Raw genomic sequence first — 18,143 nt, 5'->3', positions numbered from 1 at the left:
TTAATATTGTTTTTAATGCTGTAACCCACAATGGGACCTTAGGGTAAAGGGCAATAAATAAGTACGGTGGTACCTCGGGTTAAGTACTTAATTCGTTCCGGAGGTCCGTTCTTAACCTGAAACTGTTCTTAACCTGAAGCACCACTTTAGCTAATGGGGCCTCCTACTGCCGCTACGCCGCCACAGCCCAATTTCTGTTCTTATCCTGAAGCAAAGTTCTTAACCTGAAACACTATTTCTGGGTTAGCGGAGTGTGTAACCTGAAGTGTATGTAACCTGAAGCGTATGTAACCCAAGGTACCACTGTATAACAATAATAATGATGATGATGATTTGGAACATATTCACAGCATGGTTGACTCCAATCTCAGAGAAGGAGTGCCCACACATGATGTGGTATTGTGTTTTGCCTGCATTGTGCTTTGCTTGTTACAGGAAAGAAAAAAGAAACTCCACAACTAACAGGGTAGTTCACATGACAACCAGTCATCTGTGGTTTTAAGAAACTCTTAGAAAATGCCATGATCTGAAACTATTTATGGAAAGTTACAAGATGTGGGAATCCAATACCAGTGGGTTTTCCCCCTTTCAGCTAGTTGTCATGAGAAGCCTGATGCAACTCAATATCACTAATAGATGTGAGGCTACTGATGTATTGACAGCATTACATCTTGAATTATGTCCCGAGGCAGTGCATGATGACCCATGAGTACATGGAGAAGAAGATGCAGGAGAAATCATAGACACCAGATGGGAAGAAGTCTCTGCTTCAAACACGCACACACAAACACACACACACAGGCTTGGATCCTCACCCCACTCCCACAAAAATAAGCAAAATAAAATCAACAGTTACATTCCAGGCCCCTGTAGCATAAGTGAAATCAATTGAAGTGGGAAGCACCTTCTAAACACCCTTTAAACACCCTGTCTGCCAACCTCTCTTCAATCCATATAAAAATGATGTACCCCAAAATATCCATAACTAGAACTGAAGCTCTATGGCCAGCAGGGGGAGTGTGGCTGCTGCTGTTAGGCAGGGAGGTTGAGCAGCATGAACCATGCCCCACTGTGCCTCTGGTCTCTTTGGGGCTTCCTTTGTCCTCACTGATGTCCTCTTCAGACTCTGTGGAGGACCTCCTTGTGAGCCATAAGGACTCTCCAGCTCCTTCTCAGTATTTCTGGGTTTGAATTTATTTATTTACTGGCATATATTGAGAACTCTTTAGGCTATAGTCTTCAGTTGCAATTAAGGGCATCATGGGCTGCCTGGCAACATTGCAGCAGAAATTAATTAGGGAATAAGTCTCACATGGTTTCTGAATATATTTATATGTGCATGTGTAAGATACTGAAGTGTGTGATGCCTGCAGCTATTTACCATCCAACATGCAGTTGAATTAGCTATTTGAAGTAACCAATTTTTCCTTTGATATTTCAATGCACAGTGAGTACAAAATAATACTTCATTTCCAGTGAAAAGTACCTACCAGCTGTAAAAATCAGTGTGCTTCTTTATAGCATGAATTGTAACTTTGTTGACTTCAAAATTTACTCCAAGTACAGATTTGCACTGCATGTTCCACTAGAAGGGAATCTGGTCCAGAATTTTGCTGGGTGTTTGGTCCTTGAGCTCTGATGTTATCTACAATCACCTGAATTGTTGTAGTTTTGTGTTTTAAGAACATGTGTTCCTAGGTATGTCTCAGTGTGTCCTTCCATTATATACACAACTGACTTGATTAAGATGTTCATGCTAGAAGAAAATAACTGACAGAAAATTGTTTAGGATCTTAATGTTAGTGTATAGAACACACACACACGCACGCACGCACACATTGTTAGGCTTATCTCTTGTAATGCATGCCATGTTAAGACACAAAAGAAACAATAAAAAGGTTACAGCTTTTTAGCTTTGCAGATTCAAAGTTAGAAATAGGGAGGCCAGTAGCAGAACATACATAAACGCAGGAGGTGTTGTTTGCCTGAGAGATTCAAGTTATGTATGGGGTTTTTAAAAACCTGGAAGCTACATTATAAGAAAAGTTTGGGTTGTTGTGGGTAGCAAGCTGTGCAGGGCTGAGACACAGTATCTTAGAAATCTGAAGGGTCAAACAAGATGTTTGCTGAATGCAGAGCACATTATTAGGCTATTTGTGTTTTCTTAATGGATTAGATGCATAGGGTAACAATGTGTAATGTGAATGCAGAGCATGGGTAGGGAAGACTGACCTCTTCACTTCCCCATCATGCTCAGAATGGAGATAGCCTCCTCATCCTGTGTGGTTTGGATGATGGGGACTTCGTCACCCCATTAAGGCTCCTAGCAATGGGGAGCAATCTCGAATCCAACTGCAGCAGAGGAGTGAAGGAGAAGAAGAGTTTGGATTTGATATCCCACTTTATCACTACCCTAAGAAGACACAAAATGGCTAACATTCTCCTTTCCCTTCATTCCCCACAACAAACACTCTGTGAAGTGAGTGAGGCTGAGAGACTTCAGAGAAGTGTGACTAGCCCAAGGTCACCCAGCAGCTGCATGCAGAGGAGTGGAGATACGAACCCGGTTCACCAGATTACAAGACTACCGCTTTTAATCACTACACCATGGTGGCTCTCCACTCCCTTCCTTCCATGCTTCTTCCCTTGTAAGCATGGTCTTCCACTAGAGATGGGGAGAAATTCAATTCAGGGCTCATTTAAATGCAGACTTACTTCATTCACACTTCCTAAAACAATATGAGAGCTAGAGAACAACCATCCTTTGAAATATATACTTTTCCGAATTTTGCAATGTGGTTATCCATCTAAGTAATATGTAGAAAAATGTACACACTACTATGCATAAAAATGTATATACAGTGGTACCTTGGGTTACAGACACTTCAGGTTACAGATGCTTCAGGTTACAGACTCCGCTAACCCAGAAATATTACCTTGCGTTAAGAACTTTGCTTCAGGATGAGAACAGAAATTGCATGGCGGTGGCGTGGCAGCAGTGGGAGGCCTCATTACCTAAAGTGGTACCTCAGGTTAAGAACAGTTTCAGGTTAAGAACAGACCTCCAGAATGAATTAAGTTCTTAACCTGAGGTACCACTGTATAGCCAGTAAATATTATTCAAATAATATGATATATTATGGAAAATTGCTTTGCCAAAATGTGTGTATTAGACAAAATTGCTAACAGATTTGTTTACATTCAGATAAATTCACACAGATATGCTGATTAATTTTCATGAGGATTTTTAAAAATTAAAGTATTGGCAAACTGATCTGGAAAAGTGGAGAACTGAACCTTATACAGTGGTACCTCGGATTACGTACTTAATTCATTCCGGAGGTCCGTTCTTAACCTGAAACTGTTCTTAACCTGAAGCACTTTAGCTAATGGGGCCTCCTGCTGCTGCTGCGCCATGGGAGCACGATTTCTGATCTCATCTTGAAGATACGCTCCACTGAAGGAAGGCTCAAAGCCTTTTCCACCTGTGCCTCACACCTGACCATTGTTCTCTTATATTATGGGAGTTCCATCTTCACCTACGTCCGTCCAATTTCCACCTACTCTTTAGACAAAGACAGAATCATTTCTGTCATTTACAGCATTGTCACACCCATGCTTAATCCTTTGATCTATACCTTGAGAAACAAAGATATTAAGGGTGCACTGAAAAAGATATTTATGAGGAAGCTGTATTTGAAATGAAAGATGTGTTGTATTTCATTTTAGGTTTTTTTTTTTTACTTGAACATTTAGCATTCACCCAATCTATTGCTTGTGATTAAAGTAAGCAAGAATAAGAAAAACAGTGACTATGAATTATCACAGTGACATATCATTAACAGTGTTTAAAACAGTCAAAATTTCTAGTTCTGCTTTCATTTATGTTTCTTTATTATATTTTATTGCAATGGCCACATTTTCATTCTAATGTTGTTTTTACTTTTGAAACTCAACTCCCAGATCTCACATGATCACACTAATCAACCTTTATTGGTGCAACTAATCTGTTTATTTATGCCATATTTTCCTTTCCTCTAACAAACGCTAGACAGAGTTCATGGTTCTTCACATGCACAAATAGTGTCTTATACAAACAGTGCAACTAGTAACCAACACTTCATTTGTCAATGGTCAATGGTAAAGAAATATTGCAAACTATCTTTCTTATTTTAAAAAATTGACATCTTTGCTCTCCCATAAGTTGGCACCCCTGGTTCCTATACCGGAAATAATGGAAGTAATCAGCTTGTGCCTAACAAACAATTTCCTGGGAACACATTGTGTTTGGAAAGCAGGGCCTGTGTGCATAATTACATCTGAATTAACAAGCATAAGATTGTGCTTCATGATTAGGGTTTTAAAGTGAATAAATGTAAACATGATTACATTATTATTATTGCATAGTTAGGATTCCCATTAGTATACAATACTTTGGTTTTCTGGAACCTTGTTCAGAAGACACATAATTAACCACCAGAGACGTTCAGTTCTAGGATATGTTTTCTTAAGCAAAAACAAGATGAAATATTGGGGGGAGGGATTAACGTTCATAAATAAATGCCTCATTGCTGAGATGTATATCATATACGAAGGAAATGGATATAGAACTTCTGTCATGCATGCGCTGAAAATTAAAAAGGCATAGTACATTGCTTTATTTGAAAGAAAAATCACACAGAGAGATACAGGAAGAAGATTCAATACATCATGCATAAAGAAAAACAACTCTAAAAAAAAAAACAGATTCAGGTAGGCAGCCATGTTGGTCTGTTGTAGTCATAACAGATAACAAGATGAATTTTTTTTAAAAAAATATTAAAAGATGATCCAAAAAGAACTCCCTTAAGAGAATAAAGTCTTTTAAGACAGTCTTTAAAAGAATCTTTCCCAAATTTTTTTAAATAATTCATGTAGCACCTTAAAATCCCTTGCCCTTCCCTGTGAAACCAACTGCCATCATTAACTGTCATCAACAGTTACAAGGTTGTAGCAACCTCTGCTTCAGAGTATCTGAAGAAGTGTGTATACACACGAAAGCTCATACCTATAAATCTTATACTTAGTTGGTTTTTAAGGTGCTACTGGAATTATTTTTCAAAAAAACTTTTTTTGAAAGATTCTTTTAAAGACTGTATTAAAGCAAAAACACTTCATTCTTTTTACATCATTTTTTAATATATATTTTTTAATCTTTCATCTTGTTATTTATTTCAAAAAAAACAATTGATACTACATATTCTCCCTGGCCATTCAACAAAACAAGATATTGCTAAACCAGTGAGAAATGATTCTTGACAGGAATACATTAAGTTTACAAATGAAACTAATCATGACAAAATTTCAAAGAAATACAGGGGCATGTTGTTAATGTTTGATGCAACATTAAAATTACATATTCTCTGGATCCCCCTCCTCCATGCAACAATGTTCAGCAGTAGAAAATGATTGTCCTGGAGAGCTCTGGGTAAGTGCTGTCCTAGAACTGTAAATGCCAGCTAACATTTGAATCTGTGGGGGGACAAAGCCTTCTTGGTAGGCATGGAACTCCCTGATGATACAATTCTCTTTCTCCCTCCCTCCTCTTTTAGATAGGCCCTGAAGGTATTTCATCTGTGTTTAACTAGGGATAATTGTTGGTACTGTATGTTTTTCAGTGACTGGGAATTATATATTTGATTGGGTTAATATTAAATGACTATATCACTTTTATCTTATTTAGATTATAATAGTGATTTTTTTTCTTTCTCTCTTGGTTTCAAAAAATGCATTTTATGTCACTTTGGGAAGATGTTTTTATTAGGAAAGGTAACATGGAAATCTCTTCCATAAAAAATAAAATAAAATGACACCAGTGCTACGTGTGGTGCTTAATGTCTTGATATCTAATAATTCACTAATTTGTATTAGGGTCTTTTCTCCCTTCTTCAGACATACAATATGGAAAAAAGAGAAGAGGGAAATAAAACCATCATCACAGAATTAATTCTTCGGGGATTTGGGGATCTTCAAGATCTACGGATTGTCATCTTCATCTTGTTTCTAGCCATCTATATCCTTACAATGACTGGAAACATCCTCATTGTTGGATTAGTTGTGACAAACCACAGCCTCCACACTCCCATGTACTTTTTTTTGGCAAACCTCTCATGCTTGGAGACCTTCTACAGTTCAACCATCTTGCCCAAGGTCCTTGTCAGTTCCCTGACTGCAGAGAGAGTCATTTCCATCCCTGGCTGCATTGCACAATTCTATTTCTTTACTGCTCTGGTAGTTACTGAATGTGGTCTCCTAGCTATGATGTCTTATGACAGGTATGTAGCAATATGTAAACCTCTGCATTATGGAACTCATATGACAGCTAAGCGATGTGTTCTCATGGCAGCTGGCTGTTGGATTACAGGTTTTTTGGCAATGACAGTAATGATGTATCTGATGACAAGGTTGACATTTTGTGGTCCCAATGAAATAGAACATTTCTTCTGTGACTTTACCCCTGTGGCAAAAATTGCTTGCAGTGAATCTCAGAAATTTGAACTAATGGGTTTCATATTCTCAACCATTTTCACCGTGCCTACATTTTTATTGACTCTGACCTCATACACATTTATCGTAACCACTATCCTGAGAATCCCATCTGCTACTGGAAGGAAAAAGGCCTTCTCTACATGCTCATCTCACCTTTTTGTAGTGACAATTTATTATGGCACCTTAATCATAGTCTATGTGCTGCCCAATAATGAAAATATGAGAAAGCTAAACAAAGTCTTCTCTGTTTTTTACACCATTCTTACTCCTCTGGTCAATCCACTGATATACAGTCTCAGGAATAGGGAAGTTAAAGTGTGCCTTAGGAAATCTGTTGGCAAACTGGCTAATGGCATATGGTCAAAGGAAATTCAAGGAACTGTTTTTAGTTTGGGATGGAATCCTAAATCACCCTAGATTCATTTCCCTCACTTCAAGTTGACTCCAATTACCCAGTATTGCAATATTCTCAGCTTAATTGTGCTTTGAGCCCCAAAACCCATCCCCCATGGAAATAAAGACACAGTGGAGACAGAATTTAGTTTAAATGTGGATGGGCAAATTTTGGCCACAACTTTATTAAAATACACAAATGTGACTGGTATTGGTTTAGGCATTGGTATCAAACTATATCTGGCTCCTGCGCCACCCTGCAGGAAGCCTCCAAAGGGTAAACAACCAGCAGGGGGAGCTCCATCAATGTATATAGACTGGTGCTCACCCCTGGGGTTCCCAGCGGTCCTGGCATGGCCCTACCCCCTCTCCGGGCTTCAGACAAGATCCAGACCCCCGGATTCCTTTAACAGAATACTCTACTCATTGGAGGGGCAGGTGATGGCTGCACCTCCCCTCCCCACATTCCCCTGAACAAATGCCTAACCGCCTAACCTTACAAAGTTGTGACGATTGCTAAGAGGTAGGCAAAAACCAAGTGGCCACAGCCAATCTGCCACATTGGAAAAAAATCCTACCCAGCCCACATTCCAAAACAGGCGACCAAACGAAGTCCAAAGCAAGGTCAAACACAACCTAATTAACAGGTGGGTGGGTGGGTGTTTGGCAGCGCGAAGCAAAAGGAGGTCCCTACGTCGTGCTGCCAAATAAATACCCCCCAACCCCTAACCTTGCCACGCTTCTGATTGGCTAAAAGCCATTGGCATAACTGTGGCACCACTGGCTTGGAGCGGGCAAGCCCTGCCCACAAGCCGGTTAGGGAAGAGTTTCAGTACCGAGCACAACATGGCCCCCTCTGTTAGGAGGATCCAACTTATCATGTTCATTTTGAAGCATAAGTAACAGTGAGATGTGATGAAAACATCCATGATTGATGGAAATCTATTGACAAGCTCACTGAGGGCATAATGCCCCAGAATCTAAAGAACTATTTAAGTTTAGAGTAGAAATTAATGCTTACTGGTGGAAGATAGTGAAGTTTTTAAAGGGTTTATTTCCAATTTAACTGCTGATCCAATTAGCCTGATGTCCCAGAGAAACATCTATTGTCTAAATCTTTCTCTGGGACATCGGGCTAATTGGATCAGCAGTTAAATTGGAAATAAACCCTTTCACCTGGAGGATTTTCATGTTCTTTACCATACAGAGAGACCCATCTGTTTTCCATACTGGGGAAAAACATGGGAAAACTGACATGATTTTACCAGCAGAGTAGATAGCACAGGGGCAGGGCTATTTGAGGAAAAGAAACTAAGGGAGTTTTAAGCTTGTTTTCTGATGCAGTATGGTCCTGATTCAGTTCAGCACCTTCTCCTGTACCTTCTTTAAAGAAAGAGGAATGTTGTGAGATCAAATTGTGGTTATCTTGTATCACATTTACTTGAGACCTCAGATTCAGAAATCAAGTACAAAATGCAGTAGTGTCATATCTTTGTCCATATTAGGAAACAGGGAACTAACAAGATCTTCTTTTCAGTATCCCAGAATATCAACTTCCTTTCTGAACAGCAGCTTGGACAGATGTCCCCCTCTACACACGCCTTTCTGAATGTCATCTACTTGACATGGCAAGCCACTGAAAAGGTGTGAGCATATGTCATCACACATGTCCAAGCACTATTATGTTTGAATCTTTTTTAGTATAGATATAAATAAACTTGCCTGACAAGTTTAGATAGTCCACTGTACTAATTACCACACACCTGATTTCATTAACCCTTTTCACTTTGTTACACTGAGCAACAAGCAAACTTTTCCAGTTTGCATCTTAGTCTTCTGATCCCTTTTCTAAAGACCAGCATGCTTAACGAGCAAACCCAACTCTTTGTTAATGAAGGGATATTGGGGGGTAAATGTGCCAGAATTTCCTAGCAGACTGGGACTATTTTGTCAAATTTTAATGATCTAATCATCAACTTTACTTTTGAATATGACCCCAGGTGATTTAGTTACTCATTTAAATGAGACATAAGAGACACACACCACCAGGGGAAATTACTTTAGAAATTGCATACACAAAAACAAGTAGAAGGTGTAGATGACATTGGTCCTCAGAATATAATGTCTTCTTACCATGAGATTTCATCTGTATAAATGAAATGGATGCAGAAGACAAACTTCTACCATTTATGCAATGAAGGCAGGAGAGGAGCAGTACAATACTTTACAGGAAAGCAAAAGCAAAGTATCAGAATAAGACAGCTAGATTATCAGATACAGGAAGCATGATGATGAAGAAAAGGTTCTCCATATTCTGCATTTTAAGTTTATCACTCAACAGAATAAGATATATGTAAACTAAGAAATAATTGTCATGAAGGTGAGAAAAAAGATAATGCACAACAAATGCATGACTGAAGAAAGGAAGTGCACATACAATACATGACAATATAAGTCACTGATATTAAATGAAGGGAAAAAAGAACCACTGCTGCTAGATACAAACGATGACAATGGCAGAATGGAGAAATCAAACCATCATCACAGAATTGATTCTCCAGGGATTTGGGGATTTTCAAGACCTACAGATTGTCCTCTTCATCTTGTTTCTAATTATATACATCCTTACAATGACTGGAAACATCCTCATTGTTGGATTAGTTGTGACAAACCACAACCTCCACACTCCCATGTACTTTTTCCTTGCTAACCTGTCTTGCTTGGAGACCTTCTACAGTTCAACCATCTTGCCCAAGGTCCTTGTCAGTTCCCTGACAGCAGACAGAGCCATTTCCATCCCTGGCTGCATCACACAATTCTATTTCTTTACTTCTCTGATTGCTACTGAATGCGGTCTCCTAGCTATTATGTCTTATGACAGGTATGTAGCAATATGTAAACCTCTGCATTATGGAACCCATATGACTGAGAAACGATGTGTTCTCATGGCAGCTGGCTGTTGGATTGCTGGGTTTTTATCAATGTCAGTAATGACGTATCTGATCACAAGGTTGACATTTTGTGGTCCCAATCAAATAGAACATTTCTTCTGTGACTTTACCCCCATAACAAGTATCGCTTGCAGTGAAACTCAAACATTAGAACTGATGAGCTTCATATTCTCAACCATTTTCACCTTGCCACCCTTCTCATTGACTGTGACCTCATACACATTTATCATCACCACCATCCTGAGAATCCCATCTGCCACTGGAAGGCAAAAAGCCTTCTCCACTTGCTCATCTCACCTTGTTGTAGTTACAATTTATTATGGGACCCTAATCTTAGTTTATGTGTTTCCCAAGACGGAAAATATGAGAAAGCTAAACAAAGTCTTCTCTGTTTTTTACACCATCCTAACACCTTTGGCCAATCCCCTGATATACAGTCTCAGGAACAAGGAAGTGAAAGAGTCTCTTAAGAAATCTATTGGAAAGCTGTATAAGATCATAGGGAATCAAAGGCACTAATTTTGGATTAGGGGAGAAATTGGTGACTTCATCTTATGGATACTGAAGCCTTTATATACTGTCTAAATCTCTTTCTTTCTCTTGTCATACATATAGTGATGGGACAGAGGAAATTATACTATTCTTCTTGTGTCATTCATTATCACCATTCATGATCTGCTGAATTCTACCTGCTGTAGCTTGGAGCTAGGTGTGTACACTGTAGTTTATTGAGTGCTGAAAGGGACACAGCTAAGGACCACCTGAAGCCCCTGAACCTTTTTGCCTGCCAATAAAAGCAATCCCAGTGCTTACGAGTGTTTAATGTGATGTCAGCTGGTTCCAAGACTCTTCTTTGTTGTGAAATCTTGGAGGTGTTCTGTGAGGTTTTGCGGCTCTAGGTGAAAGCTGGAAGTGGGGTGTCGAGTGGGGCAGTGTGCCACAGGAGAACGAATTGATATTTGTTTGTGTTTATTAGTAATTTGTGTTATTGATTTTATTTTGTGTTTTGAAAATATTTTTGTTGTTTATGTTTGCTTTATAGAACTTGGATATATATTATTATATAAAGTGGTATATAAATGGTCTAAACAATAAATTAATGATAATTCCAGATCAACCCTATTGTGTCCAATTGCACCTTTCTACTGAAAGAAAGCGTTTTTAAAAACAGAATGGGGAGGGAGGAGATTTTTCAGAGATTTACTGTTCCTTTCACTGCACACTTCACCCCCTCTAAATCTGCTGCAAAGGGACCATGCAGAGGGGAGGATGGAGGGGTGAAAATTACCTCCCCATCCTGCTGATTGATTCCTCTTTCTCAGAAAATAGCCAGCACTGGTTTGTTGTTGTTGTTGGTAGTACTCAGCAATGCAACAGTTGCATGCTTGCTGTTGCTTGTTTGTATTGTATCAGTTTCACATTGTGACCACTCTGATGCCCTTCACAACTTGGAAACCTCCAATTTCTAGCCACATGAAGTCAAGTGTGAATATTGGAGATATTTCCTTTGCATCAGGAAACATAGAATTTATTATTTGAGACTATCACCACCCCCAAATTTTCATAGTAATATTTATTTTACTGAAAGCAATATTCATTTGCAAGCTTTTCCCTAGGCAGAATAATTTGAGAAAGGGACATGGGTGGCGCTGTGAGTTAAACCACAGAGCGTAGGACTTGCCGATCAGAAGGTCGGCGGTTCGAATCCCCGCCATGGGGTGAGCTCCCTGCTCAGTCCCTGCTCCTGCCAACCTAGCAGTTCGAAAGCACGTCAAAGTGCAAGTAGATAAATAGGTACCACTCCAGTGGGAAGGTAAACAGCATTTCCGTGTGCTGCTCTAGTTCGCCAGAAGCGGCTTAGTCATGCTGGCCACATAACCCGGAAGCTGTACACCAGATCCCTTGGCCAATAAAGCGAGATGAGCACCGCAACGCCAGAGTTGGTCACAACTGGACCTAATGGTCAGGGGTCCCTTTACCTTACCTTTACTGCCTCAGTAGAATTTGCATCTTGAAAGGTGGGATATAGGTAATTGCCATCACACCAGAAGGAAATTTTGAGACACACAATATTTTGTGTAAACATGTTATACTTATTAAAATATAACAAACCATAGGCCCTGAAACAAACTAATTAAACCAAAATACAGTTGTCCCTTGGTTTTTGAACATCTCTGTTGATGAAAATTTCAGTTTATGAACTCCGTAAACCCTGAAGTATATGCTTTGGTTTTCAAACACACCTGAGTAGTCAGACATGTCATGTGGCTTCCACTGAGTGCAAGATTCTGAGGCCTAGCTGTTGGCTGTTGAGTTTTTTGGTTTTTGAACATTTCAGAACTCAAATAGTCTTCCGGAATGGATTACGTTCTAAAACCAAGGTACCACTGTAACCAAATAAAATACATCTGGGCCAGTGAATTCTAAGAAATAGGGGATTCTATCCCTCTCGTCACCAGGGCTGCTCTCTGTGTTCATAAAGCTAGGTTTGTTAAGGCCCCTCCCTCTATGCTGTAGGCATCCTGGGTGTATGTACCTGACACGCACAACATAGCCTTGTTGGGCAACATTATCCCCAGTTTTTCTGCCAGGCTGAATGGCACCATCCAGCAGCAGCATAGGGTGAGGGGGACCATAGGGAAGGTTGTCCTTGTTGGAAAACTTGCCCCCTCAGGAGAGGCTGGCCCCATCTCCCAGGCTCCCAGGGCTTGTTTACCGGTGATCTACTCTGGCTGTCGACATCCCGGCAGTCCAGGAAGACCTTGATAGGAGACATTTCCCTGCGTGGAAAATGCACACCCCCTTCCCTCCTTGCATACCAGCAAGAGAAAGAAGATAGTCAGAAAGTCTATTTACATCTCTACAGTTTATTTCTGACTGTTCAGCTGTGCAAAAAACATGTCCGTTCACTCTGACTTCTCTCCGAGCAAGTGACTCAGACTTCCTTTGCATACGCAACAGGAAGGTCTCATATTACACACAGAACAAAGCTCTGTAAATCCTGTGAACTGCCTGGAATATCCTTTCCCAGGACTAGCCACATCATGTGATGTCAACATCGAGCTACTTGTTTGCAGCTGTGTAGTAGTCATATCCCAAAATTGTTAGAGGTGCAAAAATTCGACACTCGCTGCTGCCTCAATACAGCTGTGTGCTTTTGTCATCGGGATCCGTTGAAAATAGCTTCTCCATGCAAACCAGGAAGTGACCCCTCCAGGTAATGGAATGACTCTTTTTTTTTCTTAGCTCTGTGGATGTACCTAATCACAAACATTGCATTCTGTGAAGGTAAAAAATGAATTTGAATGTGACCCCAGGAGACTTAGTTCTTCCTTTAAAGGAGACATAGGAGACACTTATCTCCAAGGGACATTAAATTAGATGGATACATGAAAAAAAGTGGAAGTTGTATGGGGGTTGGTCCTCAGAACACAATGTCTCCTTGCTGTAAGGGCTCATATGTACAGATGAAATCTATGCAGAACTCAAAGATGCAAATATCAGAACCAGAAAGAGAGATTAATAAATACAGGGAGCATGAAGCAGAGCAGAAGGTCAATCTATGCTCCATATTCTACACTTCAAGCATATCACTCAACAGAATGAGATAAAGGACTATCCAGGTAAGAAACACTGCTCATGGGGGAGGGAAAACAAAACCAATGAGGAAAAGAGGCCAAGACCTCTGTATCTGAGTGATAGCCTTCCCCTAGAAGGTGGGAAGCCAGCAGTGTGACTAGCCTCCAAATTCCTGGGGCTAATGGGGGCTATTTTCTGTACAATTGCATGACAAGCTGACAAGTATCAGAACATGCTTGTGGCTCAATGAGGGATTTGAACCCTGGCCTCCCAGGTCCTAGCCTGACACTCTGACCATTACATCACCACCGGTTTTCACTGCAGGATCTTGTAAGGCTCCAAGGCCACATGTCTGGTTTCCAGAGAATCTGCTTTTTGTTTGCAGGGGAGTAAGCTGATTGATCAAGTGTTATCCCACATGTTTTCCTTTCACTTTCTTTATCTGATCTTTTAGTGGTGTCGGTTTCTTGCACAATAACTCCCAATCAACTTTAATTGCCCAAACTGAATTTATTAGTATGCAACTGGACATCATCCAAAAACAGAGACCCGAAGCTTTTCACCTGAGGATCCCAGAGGGTCATTAGTTGAATGGACATCAGTCATGGATTCCCTAGCTGTGATTTTTGCATTGCAGGGTGATCAATGCAAGATGATCCTTGGGGTGATTCCCAACTCTATGATATTATAGTTCTATGGGTTGCCTCTGGCTCTCTTTAGATATGTTGGTTCTCTTTTTATTGCCTACCTTGTATTTACTCATTTATCTGGGCCACCTGATATCTGTCACAAGGGCACAACTAAAGAAAGATGAGATGTGGGAGATCAAATAATGGTGAGACTATAAACTAATACACTCACCACATATTCAATTAAGGAAAGCTGTCATTGGCTGCTAGAAAGAAAAACAACTAAGATTAGTTTTACTCCTTGAATTAAATTTCTGAACTTCACCAGAACTACACGAACTACAATGCAATCCTCTAAACACCTACTAAGAAGTAAGATCTATTGAGTTCAATAAGGCTTACTCTTAGGTAAATGCATGTAGGATTGTGGTCTTAAGCTGAAGAGACTGGACATGCAGTTGTACAGATATCTTCCTTTCCATGCCCTTCCCACTCTTCTATTTTTGTAGCAACGTTTTTATTGATTCATTCAAACTGGAATATAAAACTACTTGTTCTTTGCATTTATTAACACTGACAACAAACAATGTTCCTACTCAATAATCATGGAATGATGTGGGATGTAGAAATGCAAGTTATTCTCATACACTTGTTTTCGCATTGCTCCATATAGGAGAAACACCATTAATGGAAGTTAACTTGCACTTTGATAATGAGCACATATGTATCCATTACAAAAGCATACACTGACTTTTGACAAGAGTAATGCTGTTGTGAAATGTGTAACACTAAACCTTCAGATCATTGTGTCTCAAAAAATACACATAAGATATGGAAAGATCTGGTAAAAGAGAATCACCCACATAATCCTTAGCAGAGCCATACTTAATAGTCATTGTACCGTATGCAGCAGTAAATAATGATTAATAATTCAGTGAATTTTATTACATTTCCCCCTAGATACGAAGGATGGCAATGGCAGAAGGCAGAAATCAAACCATCATCACAGAATTGATTCTCCAGGGATTTGGAGATTTTCAAGACCTACAGATTGTCCTCTTCATCTTGTTTCTAACTATATACATCCTTACAATGACTGGAAACATCCTCATTGTTGGATTAGTTGTGACAAACCACAACCTTCACACTCCCATGTACTTTTTCCTTGCTAACCTGTCTTGCTTGGAGACCTTCTACAGTTCAACCATCTTGCCCAAGGTTCTTGTCAGTTCCCTGACTGCAGACAGAGCTATTTCCATCCCTGGCTGCATCACACAATTCTATTTCTTTAGTTCTCTGATCGTTACTGAATGCAGTCTCCTAGCTATGATGTCTTATGACAGATACATAGCAATATGTAAGCCCCTGCATTATGCAATCCTAATGAACAACAGGCTCTGCCTTCACATGGCAGCTGGGTCTTGGATTAATGGGTTTCTAGCAATGTCAATAATGATGTACCCAATGACACGGTTGACGTTCTGCGGCCCCAAGGAAATTGAACATTTCTTTTGTGACTTTACCCCAGTAGCAAGAATTGCTTGCACTGAGGCACAAAAATTTGAATTGATGGGTTTCATATTTTCAGTCATTTACATCCTTCCTCCTTTTCTATTGACTTTGACATCATATATGTTCATCATCACCACTATCCTGAGAATCCCATCTGCTACTGGAAGGAAAAAGGCCTTCTCCACATGCTCATCTCACCTTGCCGTGGTTACAATTTATTATGGCACCCTAATCATAGTCTACGTGCTGCCCAATACTGAAAATATGAGAAAGCTAAACAAAGTCTTCTCTGCTTTTTACACCATTCTGACCCCTCTGGTCAATCCACTGATATACAGTCTCAGGAACAGAGAAGTGAAAGAGTCTTTTAGGAGGTCTGTTGGCAGACTGACTCGTAGCTTAATGCCACAGAAAATCCAAAATAATGTTTTTAAATTAGGATGAAAACTTGAGGATCCTGCTGGAGGATTCTGATGTGTGTGTTTTTCTCTTGATTTTCTAAATCCTTTCTTTTGTCACATGTACTGTGGCGCATTATATATTTGTTATATAATTTAAATCTATTTCAGTATTGTAACTTCTGTATGTTTTAAAGTATAGCTGTAATTTCTCTTTTTTTTCCTTTTGTAAAATATTTTGAGGGTTTGTTTTTTACAATCAAGCAGCCTATAAATTTTATGAAATAAATAAATAAATATTATTATCTGAAACAAAACTATCACTGCTTCGGGTGCTTGCACGACCTTTCAAGAGGGAGACTGGATAATTGAAAAAGTCCTACCCACTCTGATCTGCCTCTCTTTCTCCCCACCCCCAAGCCCTTCCTTTTCTAAGCTTCATTTCTTTCTTTATTTTGAATTGAACCAAAATAGTATTGTTGAGTCCATTGATGTCAATGGGTTTACTTTGAGCATTACTTAGTTGAGGATCACCTGGTTACATTGTATATTGCAAGTGATCCTATGAACTGATGGACTGGTACAGCCTCAAATTATTTTCAAAGGCTTTGGATGATGAAAGCTCTAACCTTAAAACTTTAAAAAGTGTTGTCTTGATTAATTGCCCAATGGGGATTTGGAACTGTAGGCTGAACCTGAACTCAATGATTGTCTACAGTGTCTTCTTGGAAAATCCATGTTTCTTACAAGACTTCCATTTGCTGGAGCAATACACACCAGATGAGGTAAGGAGTGGGGATAGAGATGGGGGTTATCCAGTGAAACTTTATTCTTATGTTTTGTTTTTTTAAAATAATAATAACAATAGTTCCTGTTCCACATCTAGGTTTATGTGTACCTATATGCTTAGTAGTTTCTCACCCCTCATTTATTGTCCATTCCAGGTCGCCCAACCACTGCCACAGTGTCCTTTCTCAGATCAAGATGAGCAGGTGACAGCAAAGGATGCAAGGTTTTTAGATGGGCAATCAGAATAAGATTCACTATTCGGCTATTGATTCAAAACTCTAGAATGTATTTTATATAATTGACTTTTTATTTCTATTTTTTGTATATTGTATTGTTGTTTTATTGCTATAGTCAATGGCTGGCGCAAATAAAGATTCATTCATTCATAGTTCCTGTTCCGCATCTAGGTTTATATGCACCTATATGCTTAGTAGTTCCTCACAGGAGCAATTTCAAGAATAAAGTTCTTTTTGCCAAGTCAGAAGGAGGTAACCTGAGGTGGCTGACTGCATCAGCAAGTAAAGAACATTATTCCTAAAATGGTCAGACACAGTAATGCTTCCCCCTTCCCGCCCCCCACTTCATGTAGCTTGGCTGAATCATCTGTTGGTATTGGTTTAGTTTTCATGAATGTATCCATTATTGGTTGAGCCAGTTACCTATGTTATAAACCTTTGTGGACTACAGTTCATTTCATGTGTGTGTTTGTTTTTACTGAAATGATCCTTTGATATTTACATCCACCTTTCCTCATCCTTGTCCATTCTATTGTTACACCCAAGCCCAGGCTCTGCTAGGTGAGAGACTCCAAGGGTACAAGGGGAATGAGGAACAGCAAAGACTGTGATGTTATAATAATAATAATAATAATAATAATAATAATAATAATAATAATAATATTTATACCCTGTCCATCTGGCAGGGTTTCCCCAGCCACTCTGGGTGGCTTACAGCACATACAAAAATGTAAAAGATGGTGATTCACAATCATTGTCTAGAGAAAGAGTTGCTGATGAAGGTGGTTAAATGGCAAGCTATGGCCATTACCTTACCATTGCCCAGTTAGTAATGGAATCTCCCATCATCTTTTAACCCTTACTTAGCACAGGACCCAGTAAATGGGAAGGGACTCAGGCATCATACAGACTTCCCCCTTGTCATATAACACTAATTATTAAATAGATGTTTGTTAGTTTTTAAAGATTCCTTACTGTGTTGTTTACAGCTATTTCATTTGTATTTTGGGTATTGATCTAAATTTGCATGTTTGTAAACACTCTAATCGTGGGCAATAAGACTGGAGAAACTTGCTGGGCTGTCCATTTAGCAGCATATGAAAAGCAAATGGTCCCTCCTGCAATTAT

General features: G+C 39.5%; 4 protein-coding genes across 6 annotated transcripts in view; all 4 read left to right on the top strand.

Moving 5' to 3' along the window:
* The window catches only part of LOC310830553 (olfactory receptor 2AP1-like), a gene marked incomplete at both ends in the record, with an annotated part of 456,446 nt that overhangs the window by 358,115 nt on the left and 80,188 nt on the right, over positions 1 to 18,143 (top strand). The window lies entirely within an intron of this gene.
* On the top strand, positions 4,936 to 10,979 carry LOC310829598 (olfactory receptor 6F1-like). 2 transcript variants are annotated; one of them, XR_014557322.1, is made up of 2 exons: positions 4,936 to 7,444; positions 8,401 to 10,979. XR_014557322.1 is itself a non-coding variant. In XM_083708300.1 (2 exons), the coding sequence occupies exon 2, from the start codon at positions 5,941 to 5,943 to the stop codon at positions 6,943 to 6,945; it is 1,005 nt and encodes a 334-aa protein (XP_083564426.1). In that variant the 5' UTR covers positions 5,523 to 5,604; positions 5,932 to 5,940; the 3' UTR covers positions 6,946 to 7,268. The 2 variants fall into 2 exon arrangements, 1 of the variants encoding a protein (XP_083564426.1); XM_083708300.1 differs by lacking the exon at positions 8,401 to 10,979 and having other exon boundaries at positions 5,523 to 5,604; positions 5,932 to 7,268.
* LOC310829609 (olfactory receptor 6B1-like) lies at positions 9,429 to 10,979 on the top strand (the record flags this gene model as incomplete). Its single annotated transcript, XM_083708316.1, has 1 exon — positions 9,429 to 10,979. The coding sequence occupies one exon, from the start codon at positions 9,429 to 9,431 to the stop codon at positions 10,389 to 10,391; it is 963 nt and encodes a 320-aa protein (XP_083564442.1). The 3' UTR covers positions 10,392 to 10,979.
* Positions 12,976 to 16,068, top strand: LOC310829602 (olfactory receptor 6F1-like). Of its 2 annotated transcripts, none has more exons than XM_083708305.1 (2): positions 12,976 to 13,089; positions 15,041 to 16,068. In XM_083708305.1, exon 2 carries the CDS (start codon positions 15,050 to 15,052, stop codon positions 16,034 to 16,036), a length of 987 nt encoding a protein of 328 aa, XP_083564431.1. In that variant the 5' UTR covers positions 12,976 to 13,089; positions 15,041 to 15,049; the 3' UTR covers positions 16,037 to 16,068. The 2 variants fall into 2 exon arrangements, with proteins under 2 accessions (XP_083564431.1, XP_083564430.1); XM_083708304.1 differs by lacking the exon at positions 12,976 to 13,089 and adding an exon at positions 13,326 to 13,495.

This window comes from Podarcis gaigeae, assembly GCF_964106915.1.
Source record: "Podarcis gaigeae genome assembly, chromosome: 13".
Taxonomy (NCBI): Eukaryota; Metazoa; Chordata; class Lepidosauria; order Squamata; family Lacertidae; genus Podarcis; species Podarcis gaigeae.
The sequence above is the reverse complement of the archived record's forward strand: the minus strand, read 5'-3'. Positions and strand labels throughout refer to the sequence as shown.